At 44.1% G+C, this 23,826-nt stretch overlaps 2 protein-coding genes across 9 annotated transcripts in view; one reads left to right on the forward strand and one right to left on the reverse strand.

Annotated features, from left to right (window-relative positions):
* Window positions 1-8,390, forward strand: part of LOC147029750 (voltage-gated potassium channel KCNC1-like) — a 66,106-nt gene extending 57,716 nt beyond the window's left edge. The window contains exons 3-4 of one of the 5 annotated variants that reach the window (XM_085873049.1): window positions 4,868-5,001; window positions 5,338-5,467. In XM_085873049.1, coding sequence (XP_085729175.1) covers window positions 4,868-4,962 — 95 coding nt within the window. In that variant the 3' untranslated portion in view covers window positions 4,963-5,001; window positions 5,338-5,467. The other 4 variants (XM_085873048.1, XM_085873050.1, XM_085873051.1 and 1 more) reach the window with 4 other exon arrangements.
* A 226-nt stretch (window positions 8,391-8,616) lies between these two features.
* Window positions 8,617-23,826, reverse strand: part of LOC147029751 (secretion-regulating guanine nucleotide exchange factor-like) — a 230,893-nt gene continuing 215,683 nt past the window's right edge. For all 4 annotated transcript variants that reach the window (XM_085873052.1, XM_085873055.1, XM_085873056.1 and 1 more), the window contains one exon: window positions 8,617-8,791. In XM_085873052.1, the coding sequence (XP_085729178.1) occupies window positions 8,761-8,791 (31 nt within the window). In that variant the 3' untranslated portion in view covers window positions 8,617-8,760. The remainder of the gene's footprint in view (window positions 8,792-23,826) is intronic.

The raw sequence follows: 23,826 nt of genomic DNA on the forward strand, positions 1-23,826 counted from the left end.
TTTGACCACAAAAAACAATACTCTTCTAGCCAATGCCTAGCTCTACCAGCTGGTTACATTTCATGAAGATTTGTGTTGCAACTGTAGGCAATTGACGGACAGACAGACAGACAGAATAACAGACCAGATCAACCATTATACTTGCCAACCTTTGAGTTCACAAGTAATAAATACCCCAGCGCACCCTCCGAATGTCGACGGAATTAAACAAACAACTTAATCATTCACTCCGGGGTGATGAGACAGACACAGAGAGAGAGGAGACGAGACAAAAGTAATCTGTGGCATGGATGGGCCTTGCTCACGTGTGGTCTTGTTCCCATGTACAGTGGTGTGGTGTACTGGGCTGGTGCTCCCCAAGTGCTTTCCATTGTGTGCTGCGGTGGGGAGCCTGTCGTTGCCACAAATCACTACTGGCACGATGCACCCCAGCTGGGCGCAGAGAGACGCACTAGCCAAGGATAGGGAGAGAGGCAAAACCCACCAGGAGTGAAGAAGAGAGAAAATGCAGTGTGTGGGCTTTTACAGGTCCTGCGAGACGTGTTGGACCACCCACGGCACGTGCCCATTGTCCGACGCAGCCATCAGATGACAATTGATAGCCCATACTGAGAGGCAGGGCAAGCCAGGGAATTTCCACACCCTGGGTTGTCTGTTGGCCTTGAGGTTCCAGGTGTCCATAAATGGCCATATCTGTGCCCTGTCTCATTTTCTCGCACTGACCCCCGGTGGCACTTTAGGGCCATATCGATTGGCTGCAAACCTAGAAGACCATTTCAGCACAGATTACAATGGCAGAGCTTCAATAATCCAGGGAGGAGGGAAGGGGAGGGGAGGGGGGGAGGCGAGGTGTAGATTCAGACACTTGGGTGGGGCGACTAGATCCTTATAAACATGTGGCTTGACACATTTCATTAATTATTGGAATTACAGTACTCTTATTCTAACATGTACTATTAAATAACTATTCTAAACGATGCTCAATTTTGTCTCCTCGGCCATATCCATAATTTTGTACTGTAGTAATACCTCGTTTTGCGCTACACTGTAAAATGCTGATTCATTATAGACCTCTTTGTGTTGGAGAAATATTTAAAAAAATTCATAGCACGCAGCGCTTGCTGAGTATTTGCACTTGCCACCATTGTTTGTATGCACACACGCTGAGCCAATCAGGTGGAAGTGGGTCATGTGGTAGACTTTGGCTATGATGACCATTAGAACAATTTTCAACAATGGAGACAAGATAAAAGCTTCTGCCCAGTCAACCACTTTGTCAACTAAAACAAAGTTAACTCGTTCAAGAAGCAATTTGTCAAAGAAGATGGAGAGCCAGTTAAGCTTGGTTCGGCAAGTTTAAGCACCGAAGTAACTAGCACAGCATTCCTATCAAAGGCAAAGCTGCGAGTGAGGATGACCAGGCAGCCCTTGAATTCCTGAGCTATTGTTTACCATCTGTTTAACAGTTTCTCTAAAATAATGTCTTACAATCTCTAGTATTATAATTATCAGCACTATGACCGATACCCTCAATGAAGCCCTCGTAAACGGCTCATGCGTAAGAAATAATGCTGTCGGGAACACATCTCCATCGTATAAACAATGGTACAATGACCCCTTTGAGCGCATTTTTGATTGGTGCTCAGGGATGTATCCTGAGCACCAAGGAAGGGAGTTCCCTGTATTTATGCATACATACATACATACATACATACATACAGGTAGTGGACAAAAAATGGAAACACCACTGTAAAGTCTTTTAATAGGGTATTGAGCCATCACATGCGGCCAGTACGGTCGGCGCCATGGCATAGTCCACCAGCGTCTGGAATTCTGCAGGAGGGATGCAGCACTATTATTCCATGAGAAAGTCAACAACTCACACCTACTTGATGGAGGTGGAAAATCCTGTCTCGGGCATCATTCCAGAATATCCCACAAGCGCTCGTTTGGGTTTATATCTGGTGACTGAGAAGGTCATGATGTATGGATAGCATCAGTGTCATGCTCATCAAACTACTGGGTGACTGCACATGCTCTGTGGATGGGGGCATTGTCATCCTGGAAGACACTCTTCCTGGCAAGAAAGAAATGCTGCACCATTAAGTTGCGATTGGCATTGACTTTGCCTTCAAAAGGGAATGACTGCACCAAAACCATGCCAGAAAAATGTACCCCACAACATTACAGAACCACCAGAACCTTTTACAGTTGGAACCAAGCACTCAGGGTTGTAGAGTTCTCTTCTTCTTCTTCTTCTTCTTCTTCTTCTTCTTATTGTGTTTGGCAGCTTGGCTGTTGGATAGCTATCATTTTGTTGGGCACGACTATGCCGCTGATGCTGTGGCCCTATACCAGTGCACTGGTACTCATTTCGCTGACCTCGGAAGGATGACAGGCTGAGTCAACCCCACCTGGTGTTAATTCAGTTGCCAACAGGGCTCAAACTCAGGACCCTATGATCCCAAGCCAGCCACCCTAACCACTAAGCAAACACCAGGCTTGTAGAGTTCTCTCGGTTGGCACCACAGGTACACTTGTCTGTTTGTCGAAAACATGGTGAAGGATGATTCATCTGAGCACATCACATTTCTCCACTGCTTGGTAGTCCATTGCCTGTGCTCTTTGTACCACTGGACTCGTAAACATGCATTACCAGATGTGATGAGTGGTTTGTTTACTGCAAGCAGACTATGATATTCCCCTCTATGGCATTCTTGGTGGACCATTTTTGATGAAACTGGCTGCTCGTGCCCAAGGTTGAAATTTACATTCAATTTATCTGCGCTTGCTCGCCTGCTTTGCCTTGCACTTGAAAATTAATGCACAGGTATCACCATCCTGGAGTATGAGCTTCCGCCGACTGTTGCCCTTTGCTGATGACGTCTTTCCCTCAGGGTTCCATGCTGACATCACCTTAGACACCATTTCTCATGAAACATCAGCAAGTTGAGTTGTCTGTCATTGAAGCTCCTGCAAAATGCGCACCAACAATCCCTCCTCTTTCAAAGTCACTGAGATCTCCTCTTGCAGCCATGCTGGCCATAATTATAGGCAAACAATTATAGCCTGTGCAGCATTTTTATACATTACCCTAAGCATGCTGTGATGTTATTTTCTAAATTAATACATGGGCCACACCTGTGTGGAAGCCGTTGCTTTCAATATACTTGGTGTCCCTCATTTTTCCATGCGTTTCCATTTTTTTGTCCTCTACCTGCGCATACACACACACACACACACACACACACACACACACACACACACACACACACACACACACACACACACACACACACACACACAGTTCTGCAAAGTGACACGCTCTTTCAAACTTCCTCCCGAATCGATTCACTGCACTTTAGATGTGTATCAAAACCTTAATGATGTATCCAATCCATCTGGTTGCTGACTCCCCCATGCACTTCCCCCCCAGCCTCCACCAATTCAGGTACAATTGCAGCAACAACAGTGTTCAGTTCGATATTCATACCTGACTACAACGTGATGAAATTTGGTCGAATCTACTATGCCCCATTAAGGAGCTCGTTTAAACAGACTAATGATTCTCCCAAGAAAATTGCGATCTCAGTCGAGAACAACACCACCACAACTAATCAGAGAGCCTGGTTGATGGGTGCCTACATGTGATGTGTTCAGCACCGACGTTTCCGTTCCATTGCCTTAAAGAGCTGTCCCAAAGCACCACTCTTTACAAAGAGCACAGAGCGACTGGTTTAATTGGCTTTCTGAAGGACAACATACTCTGTAAAACACTTCCATGAACAGCGTTGTTGTTTTTCTCTCGGAAAAATAAGAGCTAGGTCAGAAAAGAAAGAGGAGGTTTAGAAGGAGAAAGAATGTGAGGGTGAGGAGGAAAGTATGACATATATGAAATATAAGTATGGGGTACATGATATGTAGATAGCCCCTTGTTCTATCTGTCCAACTGATCTGATCTGCCTCACGACCTTGAAGCTTGTAGGGACGGGTGCCATCTTGGTGTTTCTGTGGGTGAATTGATCCGGCGGCGTCCATAATGTTCTCTGGGTTAGGGCACAAATTTGTAATTTGCAATAACACGCCCACTTAACTCTTCATTGAAAGACGATGTGGAATTTTTTGATGTCCACCAACAATCTAAGCTAGCAGATGCGTCACCCAGCTTGACATCTATACACGTCACCGAGATTGACATCCATCCGAAGGACAGCTCACTTCATGATGCAACGCCCTGCCTACGAATCACCAATCGGACAGTTTATAGTCCGGTCTCTAATCAAACCCAAGCTAGAGAGTTGAAAAAGGGTTTCTGTGTGCTATCCTGTCGGAATTTTTCTCCCAATCTGGCATTGTTATATGCACTCATTTGTCATCAGGTTGCTGCATGTAACTTTGGGTAAATTGTTTTTGAACCGATGAAAAATAGGAGTATGTTAACTTTATCCATCATGTCAGGCTTTCTTGTATATTCTTATCTCATGTGTGTAACCATGTTGCTTCCTTCATTGCATCTGCTTGGGCGACTTTGTCCCATCAGGCACAGTATTTTGTCTTATGTACAGTGTTAATACATGTTTCAATAGACTTAGAATCTCTATAACATGGAATGGAAATAGACTTTTGAGATGTGACATTGCACTCATGGCCAATAGAGCGAGAGTGAGTGAGAACGGCCATCACTCATAGATCCTCCACTGCTCATGACAGGGCCATTATCCAAGTACAATGGTTGGTAACTTTGATGTCTCTTCTGTCCCATTAATTTGTTTCTTCCTTTTTCTCTGTGTGCCTTTTGTTTTCTTTTGTTTTTTGTTTTGGCTTATTCATCCGTCCCGCGCTTTTGCTCGCATGAAATTCTGAACAGCAGAGGACTGCTCCGCTTGGCTCCTCACCCCAAATCTGCCCCGCCAAGCCCTGCCGCCACGAGGCCTGCCACCGCTTGCTCGGCATTCCCCATGAACTTATTGCTTCTGGTGTTGTTGGTACCAGCACCAGAAGGTAGTGGTGTTGCTTGCACCTTCTTCTTGCTATTACGCTTGTTCTCTTCATCACCCATCTACCTGATGTTCCGTTTCCCTCTTTCCAATCAAAAATGGATTTTTCCCTTTATATCTTCATCCCCGATTCCCTCATTCACTCAATTTGTTTTCCTTTTCTAATGCTTTGCCTGCATTTGCTCAGACCAAGCTCCCCGTTCCCTTCGCGCCAAGCAGGCTCAAGGCTCAGCCCGACCCCGCCCCTCCCCGTGCCTTTGCTCCCTCCCTGTCCCTCCCTCCCTCCCCACCTTCTACCCTTTCCTTCCCTGCCTCTTGTCCTCTCCCTCCCCACACCCAGGCTATGAAAAATCTCGGAGTCTAAACAACATCGCCGGAATGGCGAGCAACCCCCTCGGGTTCTCTCCAGTATCCACACCATACTCTTCACCTTGTCCACTACGCCGATCGCGTTCACCAATTCCTTCAATCCTATGATACCACCAGCAGCAGTGACATCAAGAAAAGAAACCACTTCACACTCTTCCTTCAAATCCTAAAACCCCTATTTTGCCTTAGAAGAAGTACCCCTACCCCTCCCCCTTTTCAATCCTCCCCAACCCACCCAACTTCAACCCCATTAATCTTCTATACTCAAATCTATACTTGTGCAATTGAAGTCTCAGTTATTATATTTAAACAAAATAAGCAACCATTCTATAAATAAATTGCTCAAGGTGGATTCCAAGATATTTTCCCTTCTATGAAATAGTAATAAACTCTACAACACAATGGGAAGAGGAGGGGAGAGGGAGGGCCAGAAAATAAATGTTTATAAAGAACCAAAAACCTTTGTTGGAAAGAAAAAACTTAAATACCATAAAAACAAAAAGCAATTCTTTTTCATAAGGGAAGATACGATTGAAAAAAAGGAAAAAAGAAGAGCCCTTTTGAAGGAAAAAATAAAAATTCCTTCAATGGAAGGACAAACTTTGTTGAAAGAAATCTTGCTATTCAACCCATGATCCCATAAACTGTATCAAGTTCTTGGTGAAGGCAAATAGCTTAGATCACTCCTGAGTCTTGATGTCACAATATAGCTTACTCTGTTGCTGCAAACATTGAAAGGCTTGTAGAAAAGGGGAAGAAAGAAATATAATTCCAACTCGAGCCTATCGTGCCAAGCACCTCGCTTTAAGAGAAAAGGAATATAATATCACTCGGAACGACCGTAACCGTCGAATACCCTGCATTTGCTTTATATCCCATGTTACGGGTACAAAGGTATTTTGGTTCAAGTCCCACACAACCTGGGAGCAGACCGAGCCAAAATGTCCCCTGGAGCCTACTACAAACTCAGTCCTACTGGCCCTCAAAAAGCTGGTAGAAATTCTCTTTAGAATTCAGAACATGCAATGTCGACAGCAATAACGAGGGTGGGGGGAATTCGGTGTACAGGGAGTGTACAGTGGCAGAGCACAAGATTTTCATTTTTTAAAAGCAGCACTTTCATCGGCGGAAGTGAACTGTTGGCAGAGGTACGGCGTGATCATATTAAACCGCAGCGAACGACATCTCCGTGGGAGGTTAAGGAATGTTGGGATGCCATCCGATATTCCTTTACTTGAATCTTGGGCGCGGGTCCTCTAATTGAGCACCGACATGTCAAAACGTTATATTAAGAGTGCTGTAGCCAATGGTCACATGGGTGTACACTGTACAGATGTATTTTGCAGACATATGACTATTATATGCATGCCTCACCTTCTGGGCTATATCTTGCAATTTTGCTCCAATAACAATACAGTACTCTCGCCTTTTCAACCGCAGAAATAGCTAACCGACGAGCACCTCATCGCTGAGTAGAATTGTGCAAGTTCGGAATCATCATGGTGCCATTATCTGTAGTCTTGATGAAAAGTTTCTGATAAGCCAGAATAACCATCTTGCCTTGCTGGTAACATTCCCAGAAGCTCCCATTTTGGGATGCCGAATGATCCTGATGGTACTATCATAACTGCTGCTAAAGCTGTACTACTCTGCATGCAGTCTCCCACCCAGCACTCTTCTGTGTACACATGTGTGCGAGTGCACACTCGTACATGTAACCCATTCCAATGTTATCCAAATGATACATATCGCAGTGTTATTTGAATATTGGCCGAGTCTTTGTCCGCCAGCTCATCTACTAAGTCCATGTATGTTAATATTTCAGAATTAGAAGGGCAAGTAAAATAGGAATCATGCATTATGAGTACAAGCACAGCAAGTATATGGAAAACAAAGTATATGTGGGGGTGAGCTGGTGGGGGGGGGGGGAGCAATGCAGCATGAGCAAATTATATCACACAAATATCCTCAGTCAGGGGAAACTTGGGTGAACTGGGACATGAGGTACACGGGGAAATACCCCCTTCCCCTAACTGCTATTTTTGTCCAGTGACGTTAAGTGACAACACATAGACACTTACATCATAGCGTTGTAAGTGCCAGTGTATTGACACATCATTGGCCAAGAATAGCTGTGAGAGGGGCTGTCCCAATGCATTTCAGTTTCCTCGATAACAAGGTGCACTGATGTCTCATGTGAAATGATTAGTATTGGAGCAACCTCAACAAGAGATGGGGAGTGTAGCAAGGACACCACAAGGCTAGTATCGCATGCCACTAGCAACGAAGTGAGCAATGGTCATTTGGATTTCCAGGAGAGAGGAAGAGAGCGACGGAGATGTGTAAAGGAGACACGGACACACACACACACACACACACACACACACACACACACACACACACACACACACACACACACACACACACACACAATATGTGAATTTCACAACAGCACTATCACCACAGCATGTTTGGAAACCAAATACTGCAACCAGGCCTGGTGTAACATTGTGAAAACGTTCTTTATTTGTTCATTTATTTTTAATGCAGACTTCCTTCTAACATGGAGATTAGAAGATGAAGCAGAAAATCGACAATGGTGTACACCGAACGTCTTTCCTGCATAATGCCTAATGGCTACACTTTTAAAGGGCAGGAAAAATTGATTATGCAGATTGGAGAATTTTGTAAGATATATTCGAAACAAAGTCTTTGATTCATGGAAAAATCGGTTGTAATGCTAGAAATGTCATTTTGCAGGATGGTCATTTTATTTAGACTTTTGTCATCTGTACTTCACAATCAAGAATGAATGTCTTGGGTGGCAGGTTATCCTTCATTAAAACTATGCAGCTACGTGTATTATCCAAGCCACCTGTTCTATCTCATCGAACAACATCCGAATTCATTCCGATGTCCCACGGTTTGTTAATTTAACAAAGCATTTCAGCTTCCCTTTGTCGGCAAGCTGCCCAGAGCATGTATGAGCAGAGCATGAAATAAATTTTTTAGTGCACATGCAAACTGTATTTTTCCTACTCTCACTCCTTCACTCATTTAACAATGATAAATAAAGAATAATGATGATAATAATAATATCTCACTCCAGCTCAGTCACTTCATTCGTCTTATATAAATTTTCAGGGTTATTTCTGGGTTACATTGACAGAATTTTCAGGCATCACAGGGAGAATGTGGGGATTAACTGGAAGACATGGCTATCTATCCTCACAATTCTTCTGGTGGATTACAAACAGCGAAGGAATGACCTGCTCCAGCACCAACGAGAACGGCATCAGCAGACGAAGGTGCACCTGCTTCTGAGCTGAATCCGAAGGCCACGGCACGTGGTACGTGCACATTTGTATCGTTTCCAGTGCCACACATCCCATGCTCATTCCAACCCCATGACATCACGGTGTGTTCTGCCATGGAATATAATGAACGAGTTTCTTTACATTGTGCATTTTTTAACAAGCATTGCATAATAAATCGAAAATAAATAATTATTATTGTCGCACTTCAATTTGAAACTTCCTGTGCTTCAAGGAATAGATCAAAGAAAATGCTTAAGAATATGGAATGTAATTCTATATTTCATGCATGCCTCAAATATATGAAATGCAGGATGCTGGGGGACACAGGGATTCAGGTTATGTTCTCAATAATCCGATTCATGATAAAGAATATCAACGAAAGGCCAAAGATTCAAGCTTACGTTTCCCAGCGATAGAGGTAAGTGCTCTTTACTTCATCAGGATATGACCAGAGCTACAATATATATATATATATATATATATATATTTACTGTATAAAAGTTTGGGTTATTTCAAAGATATTCAAACTTTAAGGTGAGTTCATTAAATCATTAGTGATAATAGCTATATGTGTTTATTATTGTAAATTAACAGCCTTTAGAAATGCATGTGAAACCAGAGAGTTGGTGTCAAAGCCACCCAATGCTCGCCTGTTTATACATTTATCGTTTTAAAAAGAATAGTCTAATAATATTTTTTATAAAGCATTGCAGTGAAGTCTGATCCAAATAATTTTAAAGCAATATATGTATTTGTACATTGTAATCGGTAAAAAATAGTGTGGTCGATAAAAACATTAGAAAGGAAATAACTTGCACCAAAAACTTTAACATTTTCACGCTCACGCCGGGGGGTATCTCTATAGCTCTCTGTTCTTCGAACAGGCGAGCTAAAAACTTCTCAAGTAACAAGAACGGTATCATTTTATCATTTCGGTCAATACTTTGCATGTCCGCCCTTTGCCTTCTTCAGTGCCATCACTATTTTAGCCATGCTTCTTGTATCTGACTGAAGCACTATTCCAGTAATATTGTGCTAAGGCCTAAGTCACATTTGCCACGGCGGCCGTGGGGTCTCCAAAATCTACGGCCACTAGCAATTATACGGCGGCCGCAGTATTTCCACAGTCACACAACGTAGCAGTCACATATGTTTTTATTTTTCGGGGAGCCGCATGGGGTATTTAGAAATTGTGGAGACCGAAAACGTGGGGGTGCCGTACGGTCTTTGATTTGATGTCGCACGGTGACCTTAGGGCATTCCTGCGGCGGCCATAGAATTTTCAAGGCAGATGCAAGGTGCCCGCAAGGCGACTGCAAGATGACCACGGGGGGCCCTAAGGCGAACGTGTGGCCAGACGGACAGTAACGAGTGGGTTCTTTCTTTTTTTTAACCAGTTCTTTTGTTTCGGCTTGTCGAATTGCTACGGCGAACGTAGAAATGAAAAAAGTTATAACTCCGCGCTATAATTCCACGACGACCCTACGGCCTGTAAAACATAGCCATGCGGCGTAGGGCCACCCTGAGGCCAACTCAGAAACTCTGCGGCCACCGCACGTTTCTGTCAATTCAGAGGGCGTGCGGCCGCCATATCCTCGCCGTAGAGCAAATGTGACTAAGGCCTAAATATCCTGTAGTGCATTCCACAGTTCTGTAAGGTTAGTTGGGTTCCTCTTGTTCTTTGTTTCCAGGTAATCCAAAATGGGCTCCGATGGGATTCATGTCTGGACTCTGGGGTGGCCATTTCTAACACTTAGAGCACACCAGCTGTAATCTTGTTCTCCAAATACTGTTTTACTATATTGGTCGTGTATTTTGGATCATTATCTTGTTGGAAAATGAATTCTCTTCAGACGAAACAATTTGCACGAGGAACTGGATGGTGCTGCAGTATTTCCTCGTACTTCTCTTTTGTTCGCATCCCATTGATTTTAACAGGTTATTCAACACGAAAAGCTGAGATACAACCATAGACGTCACAGAACCTCCCCTTTGTTGAAATATAGACTGCAAACATTACGTGTCATAACATTCTCCAAGCCTTTGGTGTACGAACTTGTGTCTCTTCGATCCAAAAAGTTCAAACTTCGATTCGTCAGACCACAGTACCCAATTCCATTGTTCAGTCACCCGATCTTGGTGTTGCCTTGCAAATTTCATTCTTTTTACCTTATTCTATGGTCTAAGCAGTTGTTTCTTTGCTGCAACTCTGTCATGGAAACCTGCTGCAATCATCCTGCACACAGTGCTGGTCGAGATGTTAATGTTCAAGCCTGTTATCATTTCATTTCTCAGCTGCTGACTTGATTTTCCTCTGTCGTATAAGCTCAGCAACTTCAAGTGCTTGTCTTGCTTTGGGAAGGTTATTCTGGGGTCTTCCTGATGTTCTCTTGTCTTGTACCAAGCCAGTTTATTTCAGGCATTGCAAAATGTAGCTCACACTATTGTAAATCTTCAGCTTTTCTGCTATTTTCTTAATTGTGTGATCTTCTCCTGAGAGTTTGGATCTTCACACACTGTTCTGTTGAAAGTTGCTTCATTGGTGCCATTCTGAACCCACTCATAGACTTTCAAGCGAAGGAACAAGCTGATGAAAACTAATTTCACATATTCACCAATTGGCAACTTTATTGTGGTTTCTTGTAATTCACATTAATGTAACTGGTGTTGATTATTTAAATAATTTATTATTATTTAATGCACAAAAATCCAAACTGTTTCCTGCATCACAAAAGTGTAAATAACCCAAACTTTCGCACAGTACTGTATATCATTCATGGGTTTGGCATGAGCAGTTTCACCATTGACTGCATGTGGAAACATTCCCTGGTTCAGTAAACCATTGTCATTGTTAGCAGCTTTATCATCGTATGTAAAGGTACATTGATTTTACATGCTACTACTACTCCAACATTTTTGGAGCCAGCTTCACCAAGTTTTATGTGGATGTTTGGGGTCCCTGAAAGTCATGCCCGGATTAACAATGGTGGCCAAGGAGCACAGGCCGGAGGCCCTTCATTTTGGAAGGCCCTAAAACTTTGCCTTTATTTGCCTTTTTACTTTTATTCATCATTTATCAGCAAACTGCCATGCTGGAAGTACGTTAGCAACTCTAAGGTAGTGATATTTCTGAGAAATACCTTCGTATTTCCACCATATTTGCATACATGATAATTAGATGGCCTCTGAGCATGCAATGCATTCGGTAAAGGTAATAGCGAAGCGTTTCCTTGCCGTATTTTGTAATTATTCCTTCTGAGCACCGCGAAGGTAGTGAAGGACTGAAGGTCCATTCACAAAACAACTTTGCTTTCCCACTTCTCACATCTTCCCCAATCACACGAGAGTTGCCTCATTCTTCATCCCCCAGGTTTGAGTGCCTGGAATGTCCTATCCCGAAGAGAGGATGATCACGTGTCTCTGTTATCATCTGAGCTCCAGTGTTTGAACATCGGTGTTGCAGCACTCTGAGGTTCGGTGACCGGATAGTGGTGAGATCATGGTGGGTGATTACTATACCCAAGGAGTTGCTGTAGTTGTGTCTAATAAGTTGACTCCCATGATAAGTGAGATAACACCAGTCAACGAACATATGATGAGAATGAGGATTCGTCACCCCTTGGGTGTCATTTCCCTGGTCTCTGTATATGCTCTGACTTAGGTGAGTGATCTGCCTGTGAAGGAGATTCCGTGTTAGAGTTTGTGGTTCATCGGTGCCGCAGGTGAAATACTCTTCTAGTCTTTAGGGATGTCAATGCATCGACTGGCACTGATAGGGATGGATATGAGACATGTGTTGGTTCTCATGCGTCTGGAACTGTGAACAACAATAGCACTAAGTTACTTGACTTTGCTAGAAGTTGTGGATATAGGGTGGCTGCTTCATGGTTTCAGCACCCACAAGCTCATTGCTGGACTTGGTATCCCAATGCTGGTGGTGTGCCAAAGGGGATGGACCATATGCTCATTGATGGACACTGGAGGATGATCCATTAGTACCAGAGTGCTCAGTTCCTCAATACTGACCACAGGCTTGTTGTAGCAACTTTGAAGTTTCAGCTTAAATCTAGGAGAATGGTTTCATCCCTGCCTAGGCTGGATGTTGGCAAACTCAGGGATGAGATGGTAGCTGAGGAGTTTGAGAACAGGCTGAGTAGGGATTTGGGGGTCTGGTTGTTTTGGGGAATCCTGAAGAGTTGTGGAGTGCGTTCAAAACGAACATTATATATATATATATATATATATATATATATATATATATATATATATATATATATATATATATATATATATATATATATATATATTAGGGTGGTCCAAAATCATAAGGGAAAAAATTCAAAATTTGAATATTCTTGGGGCATGTTGATTATTTTGTTCTACCTGACTAGAAAATACTCCTGGCTAAATTTGCCACAGTTCCAAAAATATTTAGGGGTCAATCAAGAGAAAGGAAGTTGTTACATCCAGTGGGAGAGAAGAAGACATCAGTGGGAGAGATGGAGACGTCAGTTGAGCTTTCGGTTCGCTGTCGGTCGGTGTTAAAAGTACTCTTTTATTTTTCTTTTTTTTTAATCTCTAATTTTTTTCTTTTTCTTTTTGATTCCCAGAGTGAGTGAGTATGGCGTGTTCTACACGGAAAAGCACGGAACTGTTCCTCTTGGATCAACCATTGGAGAAATTCACCGACCGCCAGTTGCCCACTGCCCACTGAGAACATTTTATGCTCTTTTCTTTCATTTTTCCTATTAGTATTGTGACATTATAATGAATCCGTTGAGAGACTTTGATGGACCCCTAAACCACCTCCAAATCTGCTAAAAAAAAATTTTGTGTTTTTCAACGTCAGGAAGGATTTGGCAAACATGCCCGTGAGAAATTCGAACTTTCATTTTTTTGGACCACCCTAATATATATATCCTGGTGCCACCATAGACGGTGATGCTGGAGACAGCATCGGAGGTAGATGGCCTTGTCAGCCATTTTGCCAAGCTGCATGGTATGGATTGTGTGGTTGCAGTTGCAGTGTTTGCAGTGCAACACATAAGTTGCAGTGTTTTAAAGAAGAGAGAATAACTCAAGGGCCCTCCAAGAGGTGGGATGGAAGATGGAGAAAGGCCGAATTGGATGGATAAAGACCCCCATTCTGATTTTGACAAATGAGTATGGATTGTCTATGCAAGTCTTGTAAGGTGTCAGTGTGAATGTGAGTTTAGATCAATAAGAGGGTTGAGGTTCCATCAGCGCCAGAAAGTGTGTGGGAGAGGTTGATAAATGGTGTGATGGTGTGCATCAGGCGGTATGTTAGATTTGAGAGACGTGTGGGTGTGGACATGAGTTTGAGTCGGTGAGAGGGTTGCATATTCATCTGAGTCGGATGGGTTGTGAATGAGAACAGGGTGTTGTTGTGAGTGAAGAGGGACATAAGTCTTGAAAGGTGTGTGCAAACGAGAGTTTCAGTCAACTAGAGGGTTGAGGATTTATCATAACCGGATGGTCGGTGTGCGTAAGGTGTGCGAGGAGGGACAGCAATGCAATGCCTTCAAAAGGGGGCCACGTGAGATGACCAGGAGAAACAGCCAGGTAGCAAACTACAATGTCGTAGGTCCGAGGGTTGTACTTCAGCATAGAAAGGATGTGAGGGGGAGAGTGAAATGACCAGGTGTGGAAGAAAAGGGAGTATGGGTGAGGATGGATGGAGTGGTGTGTGGGGAACTTCAGAATTTGAAGGGAAGGGTGGAAGACAGATTGAGGAAAATGAATGAGGTTGTGTTTGAGTATGCGTGTGTCACATTTGGAGTGAAGGAGTGTATCAAGCAGGGTGAGGAGGCACAGTTGAGCAGGAGGCAGAGGGAGATCAAGGAGCTGAGAATGGATTTGAGGAGCTTGGACAAAAGTTGGAAGAAGATGGTGGAAGGAAATGGAAATAGAATCGAGGTGCTGACGAAGCAGGTGAGAGCGAGATTGGTGAAGTTGAAGAGGGTGGAAAGGACGAAGAGGTGAAGGAGTGACAGAGAAAGAGGAGGTTCTTTGAGAATCCTTTTTGATTTATGAAGGATGTGTTGGAGTCGTCTCAATCTGGTGCACTGAAGGTACCAAAGGAAGAGTTGGAAGGTTACCTTTGTATTACATACACAGATACAAGGAGGGATGAAGTTGAGGATATATAAGGCTTGGTGAGACTGATTGAGCCAGGTGTTCCATTTGATTTGTCAGAGCCGAAGATGTCTGAGGTTCAGGCAGTCTTGAAGAAGGCACGGGTGTCATCGGCTCTGGGACCAAGTCGAGTACCATATAAGGTGTTGAAAAGTTGTGGAGGCGTCAGGCGGTATCTGTGGAAGGCTCTGAAAGTGGTGCGGAGGCAAGGAGAGGTGCCCAGTCAATGGAACAGGGCAGAAGGAGTTTATATTCCAAGCAGGTGGAGGCTGTGACACTAGAGCAATTTAGACCAATATCATTGCTCGATGTGGATGGGAAGATATTCATGGGTGTCTTGGCTGTGCGGCTCTCAGGCTTCATCAGAGAGAATTGTTTTGTGGATGGCTCTGTACAAAAGGCAGTAATACCAGGTTCACCAAGATGTATTGAACACTCGGCAATGGTCTGGCAAGTATTACAGGAGACAAAGTGGCAAAGGAAGGATGTCTGGACTTTGAGAATATATATCGGTCAGTGCCACATGCCTTGAGCAGATATGCCATGGATTTATTTTGGTGCCACGGAGATTTAGGGATGCTTCTGATGGCATATTATGATCAGTTTTGGATGTGGTTTGTGGCACAGTCCTACATAACAGAGTGTCAAAAGTTGAAAGTGAGGATCCCAATGGGATGTGTCATCTCCCCTATTTTGTTTGTGCTGGTTATGAAGTTGCTGATATGTGCTGTGAGTGGACATGGGAAAAGTGGAGCTAGCCCCTGGTCAGAGCTTGCCAACAATGTTTGCATTCATGGATGACCTAACAGTTGTCCAAAAGTCAGCTGATGGAGCAGTAGAGGTACTGAAGTAATTGGAAAGGTTCATGCAGTGGGCAAGGATGGGCTTTAAGGCAAGAAAGTCGAGGAGTGTTGTAGTGAGATGAGGGGTGGTGGATCATGTTCACAGGTTTGAGCTGGGAGGGGAGGTGGTTCCATCATTGGTGGAGGTCCCCGTGAAGAGCTTGGGAAGAAGGTATACGGTGGAGTTTAATGTTGTGGGAAGGGTAGAGGAGGTAAGGAACAAGCTGCTGTGAGGTTTTAGGAGGATTGATGGTTGTGGTTTGCCAGGAAAGTTGAAGCTATGGTTCTTGAAGTTTGGATTAATGCTACGAGTATTGTGGCCATTGATGATGTATCGTATTGCGATTGAACATGTTGAGAGGATGGAGGTTTTGGTGAGTGGGTTTGTGAGGAGGTTGTTGGGAGTGCTACGCTGTTTGATGAAAATTCCTTTTTATGATTCGTTTGGAAAACTCTGGTTTTCCTTAACATTGATAACCAAGGAGTATGAGGTGGGGAGGGTGTGGGAGTTTATGATGGTGTGGGATTCGAGTGGTGAAGAATGCTCTCCCAGAGAAGAAGGCAAGTCAGAAATGGAATACTAGAGCAGAGGTGGATGAAATGGAGGAGTGGATGCAACAGGAGGAGGTGTCGAAGAAATTCTTAAGTCATCCTGTACATTTGAGTAATTTTATTTTTGTACACCTTGCCGAGGCTCGTATGAGAGCCAACACACAAAGCACAGCAAGGGGGCATGAGCCAAGAGGGGCGGGAGTGGGAGGGACAAAACAGTGGGGAACAGACACATTAGGAGATCTGTGGAAGGGAGAGGGATGGGGATGAGACGGGGAACATGGGGAAGAGAAGATGGACATTACAGGGACTTTCAGGAAGGAAAGCAGGGGAATTGAAGGAAGTGGGATTGGGTGGATTATCGGGGGTAGAAAAGATTGAGGATTTGGATGGGGGAAGATAAGAGGTGGTGGTGAACAGCTGTTTTGAAAGCCTGGAGGGAAGAATGGGAATGAATAGAGTGAGGAAGTTTATTCCAAAGGCGGGAAAAAAGAGGAATGAAAGAGTGAAGGTGAGCAGTGATTCGTGATTTTGGTAGTTTTACCAGAAGGGGATTGTTAGCGGACCTTGAGCACCCTGTGGAAATGTGGTGGGGACAAATCGCAGAGAGAGCAGGGGGGCAAGGCTGGAGAGGAGTCGGTAGAAGACAGAAAGACCACCGACCAACTTGCGGTGATTGAGTGAGAGGCCCAAAGACTCAGCTTCATTGCGGGAGAGGCCGATGATCCTAAATGCCCTGGTTTTGACAGTGTGAAGCCGAGAAAGGTGGGAGGCAGGAGCACCAGCCCAGAGGGGAGAGCAGTACTCCATCAGGCTACGGACAAAAGCTTTGTAAGTGGTCAGGAGCTCAAGAGGGCCGAGGAAGGACTTTGCACGACGGAGGATTCCCAGTCGGCGACTGGCTTTTGAGGCGAGATTGGAAATGTGACTTTCCCAGGAAAGGTCATGGCAGATAGTGAGACCCAGAAGCTTGGAAGAAAAGACTTCTTTGAGAGGATTGTTGAGAAAGTGGATGGGGGGGGGGTCGAAACGGTCCTTTCGAAGAGACATAGTGAGAGTGTGAGATTTGTCTGGATTGAAAGACATGTTCCACGTGTTGGACCAGTTTGTGATTTTATCCAGATCTGCAGTGAGCAAAGAAGCTGCTGCTTGCCGGTCTGAGGGATGACAGATGGTACGGCAGAGGGTGGAGTCATCAGCAAAGAGATATAGAGGATTTTCCAGAGAGTCGGAGAGATCATTGATGAAAACCAGAAAAAACAACAGGGTCCAGAACGCTACCTTGAGGAACTCCAGCCTGGACAGGAAGAGGGGATGAAAGAACTCCATTTAGGGCCACACGTTGACTGCGACAGGAGAGGAAGTCTGCAAGCTATGAATGGAGATGGCCTTGGATACCATTGTAAGAGAGTTTGGTGAGTTGGGCAGGGTGCCAGACTGTGTCAAAAGCACGTGATATGTCCAGGGATGTGGCTCGGATTTCCTGTCTGGCATTGAGGACCTCCATCCATTGATGGGAGAGCAGAAGCAGCATATCCAGGGTAGAGTGACAACTGAACACGAGAGGGGATAAATCTGTGCATGAGGGAGAGCAAGTTTCTTTGAAAGAATTCCCAGGATGAGTTGATGTTTGAGAAAGTAGTGATAGGAGACCAGTCTGTAGGTTTGATGGCTGCTAGGAGACCCTGCCAGTCGGCTTGAGTGAAATGCCAGACACGACAGCGGTGAGGTGGTTCTCTGATGACAGCCAGAGAGATGTCCACTTTGACAAGGACGTGGTGAGAAGAACCGATTGGATCGGAGGAAGAGCAGCAGATATTGTCAGGGAAATTTGTCAAAATCAGATCCATAAGAGACGGAGTACCATTGGTTGAGATCCGGGTCGGGAAGTTGACCGATTAAGTCAGTCCCAATGAGTCGCAGAAAGCTTTTGCTGAGGTTCCACGACATGTGAGAGAGGTACCCACACCTAGCCAATTGGCGTGATGACAATTGAAGTCGCCACATATGAGGAAGAGAGAGTTTGGATGAGAAGATAGAAGATGGTCCATGTTTTTGGATAGTGAGGTGTAGATGGAGTCATCACTGTTAGGTGGACGATACAGTAAACATATAAACATGAGGTGGGAATGGAGGGGAAGCCATAGCCAGAGGTATTCCTGGGGGTGTTTGGGAGTGAGTGCATGGAGAGTGAGGAATGGAGTCTTTGATGAAGAGAGCAACTCCTCCACCAGGACGAGGCTCAGGTCTGTCATACCGGAGGAGGGAGTAACCGGGGAGAGATACTTGGGAGTCAGACATGTCTTGGGAGAGGAAAGTTTCTGTTCGGCAGATTATGTCTGGTTTGTTAGTGGCAACCTGTATGGAAAGATCTGAAAGGTTTGAGCGAAGGCCCCGGATATTTGAGGTCCACACTTTTAATGAAGAGGTAGGGGAGGAGGCTTTGGGTGCAGGGGGTGGGGGAGGGGGGGGGTAGGACAGGGGACGAGGGGGGGAGGTAAGGAGGGTTGTTGAAAGAGTGTGGAGGATTGCAGAATAGCTCAGGGAGGGGGCCGAAGGAGGAGGAGAAAAGGCTCTGTGGTGCTGGGGGAGAGGGGGGACAAGAGAGAGGGAAGAGGGCAGTTGAGGATTTGAGGAGGTGGAGTGAAGAGATGGAGGTGAGAGGGCAGTGGAGAGAGGCAGCTTGGTGGATGAGAGGGGGCAACTTTGAGAAGGATGAGTGAGGGGGATGAAAGGTGAGAGGAAGGTGAGGAGGGAATTTTTGAGAGAGGTGAGAGGGAGGCTTGGAGGGAGAAGAGTGGGATGGTTGCTTTGAGAGTGAGAGTGGGGAGTGAAGGGGGGGGGGTGAGTTGGCACTGAAGTTGGAAAAAAAGAATGGTTAATGGAAAGTGAACATTCATAGCAAACTGGGGTTTTAAAAAGTTTTAGGTCAGAGATGCGATTTAACACAATTTTTGATGGATGCAATGAAGGCGAATTCAGATAATGGAGAGAAGAAGCGCTGTAACAGTTGGATTTTTTAGGCAAGGAATGAAGGAGAGCTCGAAATGAGAGCAGTCTGTTAAAATAGCAGAAGAGTAGTGCATTATGAAACAGTAAAGAGTACCACATGTGTGAGAGAGGAAGATGAAGCATTATAAGATCGTTTTTGTCGTTAATATTAATGTTTGAGAGAGTTTTCAACAGATTAGGTCATGGAAGTGTTGTAGAAAAAAATCGAGGAAGAAGACGAGGAGGAAGATAAGAGGAAGAATAAGAAGCAGAATCGGGAGAAGGTGAGCGTGTTGTTGTTGTTGGGTTTTTTATTTTCTTTTTTGAGATAAGAAATAGAGAGATTAGTTGGGAGAATGGGGGACGTTAGGAAAGTGCGGTGGATGAAAATTGAAGGTAATGGGGAGGATAGAAATTGAAGGTCATGGGGAGAAAAAACAAAACAACAAAAAAACGATCGAACACCGAGGGGAACTGGTAGGCCTCAAGCCTAGGCCAAGGCCTAGGCCTCAAACACCCGGTAAAGAACGTCGACAAAAAAACTCACAAAATAGCACGATTTTTGAAACAAAACCCAACTAGGAACACACAGTAACATGTAGGTGAGAAAATTAAACAGTTAAAACGGGACAAATAACGACCAGAAACTTAACTTTGAGAACGTCAGCAGAGAGCCCCTAAGGAGACCTCTCGTCGCTCCAAACCCGGAACCGGAAGTGGAGTGGTATTTAACAAACAACATAAATAAATACAAACAAACAAATACAGGCAAAGTAATACAAACAAACAAATACAAACAAACAAATACATATACTTATATGGAGGAATCTGTCGAGAAGAACAGTTTTGCTCCAGATCTCTGAGATACATGGAAATGTTGAGTTCTTTATATACTGTTCAGTGAGACATCATTCTTTTTTTTTAATAACAAATGCTAGCGCCACAGTTTATATTCCCAGATGGAGATCATTTTCAACCTTTGTGCAGCCACCAGCTTGATTTGGTTTGAGGATTGTAGCAGATATTTCAAACCTATATGTGTAGATTATCTCCCAGCACAGAATGACTGAATGACGTCAAAACTGCCACTCTTTGGGTTTTGAACATCTTTACTCGACAGATTGATCATCTTTCAATACAGAGGAAAGATTTGATTATGTAAATAAAAAAAAAATAGATGCATCATCAAGCATATAAAATCATACCATCTTTGAGTACATTTTCCATTACAGATTGAAACAATACATTTATTTAAATATCAAGTTTTAATTCACAACATTTAATTATTGTTTTTATCCCCCTCAAGCCCATTATGCTAATTTCCGAGAAATTGAACCGACAGAGGTACTGGGAATGGTACAGAATAGGAAGCATGTTTTGGGGTGGATGAAGCATGATCTATGGGGAAAGGCATGTGTGAAGGAAAGTAGGGAAATGGTGAAAAGGGAGGAGAGAAGGAAGGAGGAGGAGAGATATGTGAAGGCAGTCGGACAGGCACAGAAAGGGGTTGGGACTCAGTGGGAGGGTGTGCAGGTGAGGATGTTGAAATGGCAAGAGATTTAGAGGTAGGAGCCAATACTGTTGAATTTCCTGTTGCGGGCAACATATGATATGTTTCCATTGCCGGCAAATTTGAGAGTGTCAGGGTTGTTGCAGGAGGAGAGCTGCTGTTGGTGTGGATGTTGGGGAACAATGCAGCATGCACTGAGTGCATGCTCAGTCACACTGGCAGCAGGAAGATATAGATGGTGGCACAACGAAGTCCTGGTGATGGTAGTGGAGATGGTGCAACAAGATGTGATGAGATAGAGAAGGAGGGGAGTGGAGGAGGAGGCCCATGGGAGAGGTGTTATTTGTAAAAAGAGGGCCAGGCGGTAAGAGGTGGAAGGAGGAGGAGGTGGAAGGCAAGAGGTCTACCAAATGCATGTGATGGGCAGGTGGTGGCAGACCTAAAGCCACAAATGGACTTCCCGGAGGAGACCTGCATGACAATGTTGCGACCTGACATCGTCATCTGGTCTGGTACAACAAGGCATGCCATCTTTGGGGAATTGTCAGTATCTTGGGAAGAGAATATGGTGGGAGGTGCATGAGAGGAAGAGCGGAAAGTATGGTGAGCTGGAAGTGGGATGTCGGGAGAAGGGTTGGCGAGTTTCTTGGCAGCCATTTGAGGTGGAATGTCGAGGGTATATTGGCAATTCCTTCTATGCATTTCTTGCTCGACTCGGTGTAGAATGGAAGAAAGGAAGATATGTGAGAGAGTGGCCCAGGTTGCCTTGAATGGCTCACTTTGGATTTGGAGGAAGTTCATGGAGACAGGTTGAATGGTGTAAGTTGAGGTTGATTGGGTGGTAGTTCTTTCAAGACTAAAAGTGGTCATGACTGAGTGTGGCAGAGATATGGAGAGATGTCTAGTTGTTGAATTGAGCAGTGCATGGTATGAGGCTAGTTGTTTTTTTTGGGTTTTTTTTGGTGTGTGTGTGTGTGTGTGTGTGTGTGTGTGTGTGTGTGTGTGTGTGTGTGTGTGTGTGTGTGTGTGTGTGTGTGTTTTGTTGTTGAGTGGTACATGTTGTAAGGTTGGGTGGTTGTTCGCTCCAACATATATTTTTGGTGCTGAGGATTTTGGGAGTGGAAGCTGTTGTTTTATTGTTACGTCCGCCACCGAAGGTGAAGGAGGTTATGTTTTCACCCCTCTCTGTCTATTTGTTGGTGTACACGATATCTCAAAAAGTTGTTTACAGATCTGGATGAAATTTGGTGGGCAGATTGAGTGTGTGACAAGGACAAACTGATTAGATTTTGGTGAAGATCCGGATCCAGATCCGACTACTACAATTTTTAAAGTGATTCTTCACCATTGAGAAATAGGGCCAAAAACGATACATAGAATGATATCTCAAAAAGTTGTGGACGGAGTCGGACGAAACTTGGTGGACCCATTGGGTGTGTGACAAAACAATAACTGATTCAACTTTGGTGAAGCACCAAATCTGGATCTGGATCCAATAATTTTTAAAGTGATTCTTCACCATTGAGAGCTAAGGCTAAACTAATATGAAGCACTATATCTAAAAAAGTTGTGGAACTGATTAGACTTTGGTGAAGATCCGAAACCGGATCTGGATACGAGAATTATTTCATTTTGAAAGTGATTCTTCACCATTGAGAGATGGGGCCAAAAACGAAATATGGCATTATATTTTTTGGGAGTATATAATATAATTATTTTGTATTGGGCCCGATATGTTCTCGTGGATCAGGCATTGCATGGCAGAGGTATGCGCTCTACCGAGTGCCCTTCCAGTTTTTATTTGTGTTTATCTGTGCTGAAGGGACCACAAAACATCGCGGGGCCATCGTAGGCGAGTGGCCCCTACACGTTGTTCAAGTTAATCGATGTAGAGTATTCAGTGACAGTGTGAATATTGTAGAGTGCTCGCCATGTGGCTTAAGCAGTCCAACGAAATGGTTGATCAGGAACGGCTTACTTGGCACGAGATTAGCAATCACTGGACCATCACATCAAACGCACACCTCCCGGAGACACCCAAAATATCATATAGGACCAAATTGAACAAATGAACACTTTTTTATGAGTTGGAACTGCTTCTATGTTCGAGTTGGAAGATTAAATTTTGTAACTCAGCTTAGTTGAAGAGATTCTCAGGTTATCGCATGTGTGGAAATGAAATAAAGCCAGGAATGCTGGTGTCTCTGGGTGTTCACAAGCATTGCAATCGATCCAGTGATTCATAGCTTTGATGAACAGGCATTGGATAATATGAGTGAGGAAAGTGAAAAATAAAAACTTCATTGTTCAGAAATTGTTGTGACCTGTTCCAAGTCAAGGCATGGTTTACCAGGCCAAAAAAACACGACAGCTTCAGACCCCAGTGAGGTTACCCAGGATACGCCTTAAGACCCCATAGAGAGTGATGGCCGAGGATGCACCTGATAAAGGATATAATTAAATAAGGCCATTAATTATCTTCAAAAGGGATGCTTTAATTAACCCGAACACCCAATTTTCACTTTTGCACTTCCTTGGAGTTTTCTTCGTATGCATGCAAAGTTTCAGGCTGCGAGGTTTTATGGTTTTGGAGCTATGAAGAACACACACACACACACACACACACACACACACACACACACACACACACACACACACACACACACACACACACACACACACACACACACACACACACACACACACACTTATTGGTATAGATATATGCATGAATCAACACGCACACATCACAATTGAAGGGATGCAAGAGGATGCAATGGAACAATAGACCACTGATAACTACTAAACAAGGCATGTTTGAAAACTAAAATGAGAAGAACCAAATTCTCAACAGCCGGGATAGATGATAAAAAAAGCTTTTGATAGTGTCTCACATTCGTGGATGATAAAATGCATGCAGGTATACAAGATCAACCCTAAAATAACTGAACGTGTTGAGAAAACAATCTAACACTAGAATACATTCCACATTGATATTACAATACTCCGAAAGAAAGATTGAAATACCAGGTGTGAGGATATGACATGGGATCTTCCATGCTGAGAGCCTTTCCAGCCTCCTGTTTTCCCTG

The sequence above is a fragment of the Eptatretus burgeri genome, chromosome 3 (assembly GCF_056783735.1).
Source record: "Eptatretus burgeri isolate ZD-2024b chromosome 3, Ebu_testis_v1, whole genome shotgun sequence".
NCBI classification, from domain to species: Eukaryota; Metazoa; Chordata; class Myxini; order Myxiniformes; family Myxinidae; genus Eptatretus; species Eptatretus burgeri.